The sequence below is a fragment of the Priapulus caudatus genome, unplaced genomic scaffold (assembly GCF_000485595.1).
Source record: "Priapulus caudatus unplaced genomic scaffold, Priapulus_caudatus-5.0.1 Scaffold148, whole genome shotgun sequence".
Taxonomy (NCBI): Eukaryota; Metazoa; Priapulida; class Priapulimorpha; order Priapulimorphida; family Priapulidae; genus Priapulus; species Priapulus caudatus.
In genome coordinates, this window is record NW_014577209.1 from 409,347 (window position 1) to 421,408 (window position 12,062).

Below are 12,062 nucleotides of genomic sequence, written 5' to 3' on the forward strand. Positions count from 1 at the left end.
TTTTACACCTCTTGACCTTTGACCTTTGACCCCCAGCTTCGACATCCTAACTTCCCACTCGTTTTCGGAATAACCCCCTACGTCCCGAATATCGTGACCGTACGTCGAGCGGTTAAGATTTGTGCCCAACTGTTGACGGACGCACGGACGGACGGACGGACGGACGCACGGACGGACGGACGATCAAGCGATTCTACAAGCTGCATCTGACTATGTCAGATGAGCTAAAAACTGACGTAGAGCTATCCGCTCCCGCCCACAGGCACTTGGAACGTATAAAAAAGTAAATCACGAAATGTATTTACTACCAAAGTCTTAATGTATCTCTACTCTTTTTTACCTAGTAATAGTAGTATTGCCGATAACTTGCTGTAATTTGTAAATGCCGTTCAAAACTCCATTAATAGTATTATTCTTATTGTTTGTGCACAGTGGCGTGCGTGCATTTGTTGGTTGCAGAAGAGCATTTTAAATATGATTTGAACGGCATTTACAGCAAGTTATCGGCAATAATAGGTGAAAGAGAGTAAAGAAACATTAAAAATTTGGTAGTAAATACATTTCGTGTTTATTTACCTTTTTTATTGAGACGTTCCAAGTGCCTGTGCTCCCGCCACTCGCCGTTGCGAGTGTGCGGCGTCACCAATATACTGATAGTGATGCTGAAGGGGTCGTTGTCGTATCAGGTACTACAGATATGTACTCGAGGTACATATATGTATATACAAAGTTAGCTCTAGTACTATAGCCCGCGTACAGTTGCCACTGGCGCACCGTACCAGCTGCAACTATACGCGGGCTATAGTACTAGTACTACTACTAGAGCTAACACAAAGTGTAACAGACTTGTACTACAGAAGTGTACCCTAACCCTAACCCTAACCCTAGCCCTAACCCTAACCCTAGCCCTAACCCTAACCCTAACCCTAGCCCTAATCCTAACCCTAACCCTAGCCCTAACCCTAACCCTAACCCTAAACATACCTCATAGTCATATAAAAATATAAACATAATACTAAACAACCTAAAACTACCTCGGGTACATATCTGTATAGTACCTGCATGATACGACAACGACCCCATCTGCGATAGTGATAGGCCTATATATAGATTACTGATAATGATATATATGATTTTACTGACTCTGTTCCGAATGCCTGTGCTGTGGTGAGTTGCGGCTAACCTGTGGGTGCCGTAGGCTGTACCCGTGAATTAAGCGCCTGTCTAGCAACTCCCTACTCTCCTACTCTCGCTCTCTTCCTACTCCAGCCGTGAAATTGCACACCTTGCCGACGTCACCTNTAGTGACTAAGCTGGGGGTAGGTGACTGAGTAAGGGGAGGTGGGGTGGAAGGCCTAGTCACTAAGAGCTGGTAGCTGGGTAGGCCTTTCACCCCACCTCCCACTACTCTACCACCTACCTACCAGCTTAGTGACTAGGCCTTCCACCCCACCTCCCACTACTCTGCCACCCACCTACCAGCTTAGTCACTATAGGCCTTCCACCCCCACCTTCCACTACTCTGCCACCTACCTACCAGCTTAGTGACTAGGCCTTCCACCCCACCTCCCACTACTCTGCCACCTACCTACCAGCTTAGTGACTAGGCCAAAACGAGCAGCTTCCAAAGAGCTTTCTGAGTCGTACTCACTCGTTTCGGCGCTGGTGTTAATTCCAGGAATATATCTCCCGCACAATAGTTTACTCGCTCAACGTTACGAGTAACTCGCTAAACTCCGAAATACACATCAGTAGGTTCCTGGATAACTCCCTACACAAACCCTCTACTTCCCCGAGAACTCTAGAACAAGCCTCTAGAAGTCTCTACCTATATCTGTCTAACTGCTCCCCTCTACTGCTTATCTTCTACTACTGCCCTTCTCCTACTCCTCTTCTTCTACTGCCCTTCTCCTACTCCTCTTTTTCTACCCCTCTTCTTCTACTTCTCTTCAGGCGCGCGGTGCCCTCTTATACCCTCGCGGGAACCTGCCCCATGAGTCAGCTCTCGGTAGCCTATTACAGCGGGCGCTACCTAACACGTCCGCTCTGTCACGCACGCCTACCTAACACGTGATCAACCGATCGATCGCTCACTGGCCGAGCCCCGTGATTGGCTGTTCCTGTTTACCAGCGTGTTCGGTATTCGGTGGTTTCGGCGGTTTCGGTGTTCGGTACTTTTTCTCCCGAACGCTATCCCCGAATTTTACTCCCCGAATCGCTATTTCCCCGACTCTCGATTCACCCGCGCCGTCACAATATCAAGAGTCCATAATAAAGACTATTATGGACTCTTGTTACATATGTAACCATACGCCCATCACTCATTTTTCTTGTGACGCAATTTGAAAGCCATAGGCCTACTATCAAGATCCAAATCACTAACACCTTTCAAGAATCTTGGGAATAATTTAATTGTTGTTTAGAAAAGTTTCTTTTATACCAACATAATTCATATTTTCAGTGACATTCTCAAACGAGGAATATAGAAACTATAATCGAAGGCTAATGATATAGGATATAGTGCATTGCTCTAAGATATAAATTCATTTACTTGATCATATAGAATCGTCAATGAATCAACAATAAGATATATCAGATATAGGGCCATAGCTAGCGGGGGGGGGGCAAAGGGACCTGAGAAATATAGATACATATTGATGACCTTCCCAGAACACACCACGCATGCACGTGGCTTTGCCCCCAGGCATAATGGGTCAGCTGAGCTCCCGTCAGTGATATGTAAGAATTCATATGAGTGTCAGTATTTACCTTTATACACCTCCAGTTCCTCGTCATTGCAGTCTAATCCGTATTGCATGGAGATGTGTTGGAGTCGTGACATGGACGGGGTCAGTTTCACACCCCTCACACCCACTGGCATGGCTGCATAAAATACATACTTCTTAATTAGCTCGTAATTTCGCAATGGCAGCTCTTCAGAGCTATATATAATAATATCTTATGCATCGATAAGTGGTTACCTTTACCTTGTGGGGCAGTCGCGGTCTGCATGGCCATGGAATCTTCCACCTGCTTGTCCTGGGCGTTCGCCATATTGCTCTCGATCCAGGTATGCTGAGCTACTGCGCTACGCCCACCCATCGCTATATAATCTTATCAGATGTTATCACACACATCTCAGGGACTAGTAAACATGACCCTATGTGCAACCGGTGTATTTATAGAACCATTCGCAACGCATGCGCACAGCGGTTTCTGCGCGAACATTTCGAAACTATATACACTGTCCCAATATAATATGGATTATATACAATTATATTCCATTCTCAGAGATAAACATTCTCTGACATTTCCAGGACCCAAATGTCTAGGTTCCCTAATTAAGGATGCGATCATAACTTTTTCCTTCCTTCTCAGAGATGCCGGAAGATTGTGCTGAGCTGATGAGATCGGGGAAGAACGAGAGTGGAGAGTACGTGATACAGCCGCGTTTCTCTGACGAGGCGTTTCGTGTGTACTGCGACATGGAAACCGACGGTGGTGGATGGACCGTGAGTATACACACACACACACACACACACACACACACACACACACACACACACACACACACACACACACACACACACACACACACACACACACACACACACACACACACACACACACACACCACACACACCACACACACAACACACACACACACACACACACACACACACACACACACACACACACACACACACACACACACACACACACACACACACACACACACACACACACACACACACACACACACAACACACACACACACACCACACACACACACACACACACACACACACACACACATATATATATTAATATATATTATATATACAGGGCCGTAGCCACTTGTATTGGCGGGTTTCGCTTTTTCAATCGTTGGCAATTTGCTCGGCAGGGGCGTGTACAGGATTTGCTACCAGTTTGGAGGCGGTCTAACCGTAACCACGAAGTTGTGCGCATGCACAGCGAAGGGCGGGGCGGGGGGCCCTCCCCCAGAAATTTTTTAAAATTCACCCCCTCAGATGCGTTTTCTGCTGCGACAAGGTGGGGCCGTCCCGGACTTCCCTGGACCCCCCCCTGTACACGCCCCTGCTCAGGCGCGAAGGCGACCAGGCGAGGAGCCAAGCGACGAGCGGGGGGAGGGTGCGGGAGGGGTGTTCACGTTTACGCTTCCGCCCACGATGGAGATTTTGCAATTATTACACTAAATAGAGAGCGCTCATGAGGTGAAATTCGTTTGCAAATTTAAAAAAAAAAATTTTGGCTTGGCGGCCGGGGGGTTCGTTCGAACCCCCGAACCCCCCCTGGCTACGGGCCTGTATATATATAACTTTCATAATGCTGAGTTAGCAATAGTTGTACACTATTGTTAGCAAGCGAAACTGAATATTTTCAGCAATATGATTGCAGGCAGGTGTCGTTCGTTCGTTGTTTTTATGCCAAGTGTGAATGTTACACGCAGGTCTTTCAGCGAAGGCAAGATGGCTCAGGGGATTTCTACAGAAGCTGGGACTCGTACAAGTTCGGATTCGGAAACATGAACGGAGAACATTGGCTAGGTGCGTGCGTGCATGCATGCGGCCGGGCGTGCGTGCGAGCGTAAGAACGTGCGTGCGTGCATGCGTGCGTGCGTGCGTGCTGTCTCAACCCCACCTGTGCATGTGATCGTGAGAAACGTTTCGCTAGTCATACAAACACGTTTGAATTTAGCGTGAGCGACGTGTGGCAAGCGAAAATTCGATATAGCATCCTCAGAGTTGTCGCTACACTACAAATAAACGGGTTTGAACGCGGCGTTGAATCGAATTCTCCCGACATGCACCCGGGTATATAAAAGTAAAATACGCCGAATTCAATTTAAGTTCGTCGCTGGCGCAAATTCACCGAAGAAGTGTGGCGATCGCGCATGCGTCGTAACGACGTCTCTTTCTCACTCTCATGCAGATAACCACGTATGATCGTATCTCTCTCTCTCACTCTCATGCAGGCAACGACCGACTGAGCGCTCTCACTACCCCCGTACCGATGCAGCTACGAATCGATCTGAGAAGATTCTCGGGCGAGACGCGCTACGCCACGTACGATGTTTTCAGCATCGCTTCAGAGAGGGCGCTATACAAGATGAACGTCGGCATGTACCACGGCACTGCGGGTAAACGCTCGTTCGCGTCTGCGAGAACACTATATACATTGTTTTACCAATATATACATGTTTATATGTTGTTGCATGCATAACAATATATACATTGTTATATGTGACCCGCTCCAGCATAATACGCACTAAGTCGCAAGTCATTGTTTTGAGTAATGAGCACGCACATGCACATGTCAATGCTGAAAATGGCCTACCTGGACAAAAATGAGATGTTTACAAAAATAAGTTCCTAAGTGCATATTTAATCCGGATATATAGGTTCAGATATCTCTAGATTATTATGGTCATTTTTAATTAAAAAGAAAAAAAAATATTTTGAAGGGCTCCTGACCGCTCATCCCCGACTGGGCCGCTAAACCTTTATCTCAAAAGCTGCATATTCCGGAATAAGTCGGTTTCCGATCTTCAAATTCCTGTATAGCCCGGTAGGAGGGAGTAGCTCGGTCAATTCATTAGATATAGCCAAATATTATATATCATTTTAAAGGTAATTAAATGATCTATTCAGGTATGCACATATCTCAATTTGTAGAATTTCCTACTTAATCCTGGTTTTGCTGGAGCGGGTCACATATGTATATGTATATATTTTTGCATGCAGAACAATATAAACATTGTTATATGTATATGTATATATTGTTGCATGAACAACAATATATACATTGTTATATGTATATCTATATATTGTTGCATGCATAACAATATATATACATTGTTATATGTATATGTATATATTGTTCTCCGATTCGCGTGTCATTTAGCAATGAAGCTGCGTCTAACGTCTCGTTACAGCTGCCCGACTAGATTTTTCGGAACCCCAGATGTTATAATGCTTTTTTCAGACGACTCGATGATATCTGCTCATCATGGAAAGAATTTCAGCACTCCGGACCGGGACAACGACACCCACGAGACCGCACATTGCGGTGAAAGATACAAGGGCGGTTGGTGGTACGGGGCCTGCCACCATTCGAACCTGAACGGACTCTACGGAGAGGACAACTCGAAGGGAGTCGTGTGGTACACCTGGCCCGGTCACTCCGAGGCACTCATGAGCACAGAAATGAAAGTGAGACCCGTGCAATACGCCCTCCATTGATCGCGGATGCTTGGCTGACTGCGAACCCGGGGCTCAGTGTCGGAATATGACAGAGTAGTGTGGAGATCTCGGGGGTGTATCACGTACAGGAGTAGCAGACTAGATCGGGACCAATAGACTGAACTCACCGTATAGAGAGAATAACCATATATATTGACTAAAGAGAGGATAAGATATAGATTGCACATAGATATATGTCAACACGCACACCCTTGGGCGCAGCCATATTGGATCATACTGCTGCTGCCGCCTGTCGGGCGAAAACGAGGAATATTCACTTAGGAATAAGTTGCCTGCGATGACGCAATAATCGGTGCCAAGCCACGGGCGGGTCGGGTTGCGACATCGCAGTGAGTCACCACGGTACGGCTAGGCACAGCGATTGCACCACCGGTTGAAATCGGCGGGCTGGCTGAGTATATAAGGCGCACAGAATCGCAGCTAGAGGCAGTTATTTTCAGGTCTAGGTAGGAGGAAGAAGAAGAAGAAGAGGACGAAGACGAAGGAAAGGAGGGAGAGAGAAGCATGCAGTCGAACGGAAAGAGCTAGAGGCAGTTATTTTCAGGTCTAGGGAGGAGAAGGAAAAAGAGGAGGAAGAAGGAGAAGAAGCAGCCGAGAACGAGGAGAAAGAGCTAGAGTGTTTTAGGTACAGGTCCCAGGAAGGAGGAAGAAGCAGAAGAAGAGGACGAGACGAAGGAAAGGAGGGAGAGAGAAGCAGTCGAACGGGAGGAGAAAGCAAGAGAGTTGTTTTCAGGGATAGGTTGTAGGTAGGAAGGCCGAGAAGAGGAGGAAGGAACAGAGAGAGAGGATAAACGCACAGGGTTTTCAGGTAGGTGTAAACCAGAGCCAAACGGGAGAGGGAAATAAAAAACGGGCAAAGAACGGCATTCTGGTAGAGCTGGAGCGACGGCGAGGGAGACACCTGCGAGACTGTGTGGATCCACGCAAGGCGAGGACGAACGTGAGGGAAGAAGACGGAGCTGGCGACGTGTAGAATTAGACGGATTGATAAAAAGGTCCGCTGCATAGACGAATGCAGTGGGAATCATTTGTACCTTCGTAACACGAAATAAAAAGCTATATAGCCGTATCGTTAACTGCCATCTCACCGTTTCTGTTCATCTGTTCACCTGTTATCGGCTACGTGTCATCGCCGTCCCGCCTTAATACACCGGCAGGAGCTAACTCTGGATCCTATTACTGGACGTAACGCGGCCATGATCCCGAGGCGCTAGTCGAGGATTGACACTTTGTGTCTTCCAATCACAGTCCACGCCGCCCCTTTATGATCAAAATTTGTGAGTACAATATCATTCGGACACGGAATCGCCGATCTCAGGAACTAGGGCATTCTGCTAGGCTAGAACGGTTTCATACGATAGAGTTTGGCCCCAAATACGAATATAACACGCTGTTTTGCGCACAGTGCTAAGTATTTTCTTTCATTTTCGCATATCTGTAGGCACGATAAGCCCCGCCTTATTTGTTGATTGGCATGAATGGGGCGTCAACGACGTGAGCTGACTCCTGTACCTACTGCAAGCCCGTTGACTTTTTCGTAAATAATGAAATGCCGGCCGATGCATTTCGCATCAAAGAGAAGAAAATTCTGCATTTTCACTCAAGTCAACGAGCGCGTCATTCAGTAAACATTTGTGTATTCCATAATTTCACTCTTGCTTCTATAGTATGATTTCCACAATTTTGCTCTTTTGCCCATAATAATTGATACGAATCACGCTATGTGATTAAGTTGTTTTCACGGCACAAGCTGTCTGCATAAATGGCTTCGAGTCAGTAGGTCATTCGACAACGCAGCAGGTGTGCGTAACGGTTCTTTGTGCTGGCACTTGCTAGCAGCGCGAGCTACGCCGTAGACGTTTGTGGCAGCTCCAGCCTCGCTGGCTGTTGATGCCGTGTTTAAGTTGTAACCTGTTGTTTGAGTTATTAAACCAGCATTAAACCTATACAATAAATGTTATAGTTCTTACGACGGAGACATAACAATAATGATTTTATTTAATAATAATTTCATAATAATTAATACATTTTTCAGTTCGGACTCGCTATCATAGCGTTATAACCTCCTATATTAAATCCCCTAGGTATGAATATTTGGTGAATTTTTTTATTACTTGGTTGCCTATTAATCACCTCGATCCTTTCTTTGTTTGTGAATTTTATATAACTATTATATTTGTTTTGTTCATATATTAAATTCTAATCTTTTTGATTCAGCTAATCTGGGGGCTAAACCGACCAGCTCTCCGACTGTTACACGTCGTAGGAACAGTAGCCAATGTAGTGTTAAGCGAGAATGGAACTTGTGGCTAATCTCGAGCATGACTGAGCGATTTTTTAATATTATATTATAACCTCTAATTTCTAGAATATCGTCCATATAATCATTGTCATCTTCTAAAACTACAGACCATCCGCTGACCGCCTGTGGAGACGTGCGCCGGGCCTCGAATTTGGCGCACGTCTCCACTGCGGACAGCGCTTCATAACTTGAACATCCCGCGGTGTCGCGTGCGCATATCCCGCGGAACTGCGCGTCTCATCCGCGCGCAGCGCTTAGGATCAACAGCAAAGCTGTGCCACGCAATCTTGTATCATGTCTCTCTGGACACGCGTTGTGAACTAACGTCTGTCGAACCGTAGTCGTCTACCCTAGAGGCACTACAGGTAAAATGGGGGCTCAGCCGGGATCGTTCGCATGAAGGAGTAGCGATAGCAAGCGTGCCAGTGTTACAGACGGATAAGGAGCAAGGATAAAAACATGTCGAGTTTTAAAAGTCGTTAAAAAGGATACGGGAATTTCTGACGCCCACGCAGAATCGATGGAGCGATGTGCAAGGCAAGGAGGCGAATGAGTCATCGCCACAGCTGCGTGGAGGGGAAGGTGTGGACGGGTCCATTCTTTTCAGAAGGGGACAGGGACCGACAACCCTTCACGATGGCGTATCCACCCCGGAGGAGGTTTCTAGGGATAGGAAGAGATCTCATGAGGCCGCCAGTGATTATAGGGAGAAGATAGCAGGATCAGGAAAAGGATAAAAGGATTACAGGAAAGCGGGGAAGAGTATGAACAGGAAAGGGGACAGAGATACCACACACCCCTACCCCACGCTGGAGTAAGCCGGGAAAGCGTACAGAGAGACTGGGGACGTCCGGCCAGACAGTATGGCAGCATGTTGGAAGCAGAGAACGGCAGCAGGAATACTGATTTCGCCCCTGCTGAGGAAAAAGAAATTTTACAGGCACCTGAAAGAGATACGGCTACGGTTAGGGATATGCCGTATACAAGGAGGGAGTCGATGCAGGACCTGCCTTTAGCACAGGAGAGGAGTCCATGGCGCCAGTATACCTGTGAAGAAACGGAAGCACCAAATTTAGCCGGGAGATGGAATCGCCTTAAAGCCTTTCTGATAAAGTTTGAGATGACGGCTAGTTTACAATCAGTGGCCGGAGAGATGGATGGGGAATTCAATTAGGGTTATGCTTGAAGGTGAGGCTCTGGAGGTAGCGATAGAGATGCCACGATCACAGCGTGCTGACTACGACAGGATGGTGCCTGTTGCAACGCAGGTTTCGATCCGTAGAGCGCATCCACGTTTATCGGAGTGAGCTACGCCGTAGGAGCAGAGGTATGGCGAGACGGCGGAGGAATACGGCGCGTCATGCGGCAGCTGTTTTCGCAGGCGTATCCTGGCATGATAGGTCATCAGACAGAGCAGATCTTGATAGATAGGTACCTGGACGGAATAGGAGATGCCGAGACACAACGTTACGCCACTCTGCAGGGACCAAGCACGCTAGACGAGGCAGTAACTCGGGTGGCACAGTTTGAGGCAGTTACAAGGGAGACAGTAAATCGTAGAAAACCGCCACCAGGTGGAGGCACTTATATACGAGCTGCAATGCAACAAGAGGATCCAGTGTCGAGTCTACGGGAAGAGGTGCGAGGCCTGAGACAGGACATGGGTAGGATCCTGAAGGGCATTGAAGGTCAAAGGTCGGGAGAGAGGATGCAGAATGCACCATTCAGCGGAATGGCAAAGCCTCCACTGGATAGGGCAAGAACAGCTGACATCGAATGTTATTTTTGCAGGAGAACAGGACACATGCAGAGAGATTGCCCGCGACGATTGCAAGGCGGCAATGTTTCAGATAATCGCACGCAACGGACGGGAGCGGCCGAGAGGAGACAGCAACCGTTAAACTAGGACGGGCTAGGAGAAGAGTCGGTAGCCTGGCCCATAGTAAGCCGACTGAGGGAGCGATACCACGATCTACTGGTTTCACACTCTCTCAGAAGGGCAAGATAGAAGAAGGCGAGGATACAGGGAAACACGTAGAGATTAAAATAGCGATAAATAGAGACAATAGTTCAGGCAAGGCTGAAGCCACACGGATACCTATCATCTCCGTGGCACCACTGCAGTGTCATCCCACGTGGGTGATACCTGTGAAAGTAGAGGGATGTGAAATGAACTTTCTAATCGACAGTGGAGCAAGTACGACGCTGATACATGAGGATAGGTTCAATGACATCAAAGCACGTACAGGGCTACAGCTGATAACGAAAAAGAGAGATCTGAAGATGGCGAACGGCGAAGCAATGGATAGTCCTGGAGAGACTGTTGTCCGTCTTAGAAATCGCCGATCATACCTACAATAGAAAAACAATGGTCATTGCCACATTTAGAGGATTTAGATGCGGATTTTGGGACTCGACTTTCTCGTCCCGAACAATGCTATCCTGAACATGACTACAGGAATGCTATCACTTGACGGGAAAGAAATTCAAGGATTCTGGACAGGAGGAGAGAATGGTAGACCAGTATACGTGGATGAGACGACGATGCTGAAGCCAGGGAAGAGATATAGAATCCCTGGATGGACTCATGCAGCCGATAAGGTATCCAGAGGGAAGCAGGTAAACTAATGCCTATCCCAGAATTTCAGAAGCTGGAGACACAAGGGATTCGGATGGAGCAGACGGTGTTCCCGAGGGATGTGATGAAGGTACCGTTGTTTATCTCCCACACAGGAGATAGGGCTACCCTGTTGGTGGAGGATCAGCAAGTGGGGGAACTCAAACCAGTGGAGGAGAGTGAGACGCAGCAGGGACAGCAGTTGGTGAGCGTTCTGAACGGCATGGCACCGCCTAAGTTAGCTGACCACCTACAGAATCTGCTGGATAGGGTGGGATGAAAACTCGACCGGAGCACGCGAAGTAAAGTGGCTGAGACACTACATAGCTATCGAGATATCTTCGCGGGGCCGGGAGATGGTCTCGGGAGGACGAATATCGTGAAGCATAAATAAATGTAGGTGATGCCGCGACCGATAAAGCAGCCACCGCGTCGAGTTCCGTTCCACCGGCAGGCGGATATGGATAAAGAGATAGCGACATGGTCGCGAAGGGAGTCATCGAACAGGAAGCGGAGCTTGGGCTTCACCGGTCGTGTTAGTGGCCAAGAAGGATGGAGGCGTCCGATTTTGTATCGACTACCGAAGGGTCAACAGGGTCGTTCGAAAGGATGCATTTCCGCTCCCCAGAATGGACGACCTACTCGACGCGTTGGGCGGAGCGTACTGGTTCGCCACATTAGATTTAGCAGCAGGCCTACTGGAGGTAGAGAATGGACGAGAAGTCGAAGGATGTCACAGGATTCTCCCGAAGGACGCTTTGTGGCGTTTCCGGAGTGATTCCGTTCGTTTGTCCGAGCCCCGGCGACCTTTCAGCGGCTAATGGGAGTGGTCCTGCGAGGCTTGCTAGCCGAAAAT

The 12,062-nt window shown here is 47.8% G+C and overlaps 1 protein-coding gene across 1 annotated transcript; it reads left to right on the forward strand.

Moving 5' to 3' along the window:
* The first annotated feature begins 3,380 nt into the window (after nucleotides 1-3,380).
* Nucleotides 3,381-6,322, forward strand: LOC106806221 (techylectin-5A-like). The gene is made up of 4 exons (XM_014808091.1): nucleotides 3,381-3,512; nucleotides 4,475-4,571; nucleotides 5,000-5,164; nucleotides 6,010-6,322. Exons 1-4 carry the CDS (start codon nucleotides 3,381-3,383, stop codon nucleotides 6,264-6,266), a joined length of 651 nt encoding a protein of 216 aa, XP_014663577.1. The 3' UTR covers nucleotides 6,267-6,322.
* Nucleotides 6,323-12,062: the final 5,740 nt, after the last annotated feature.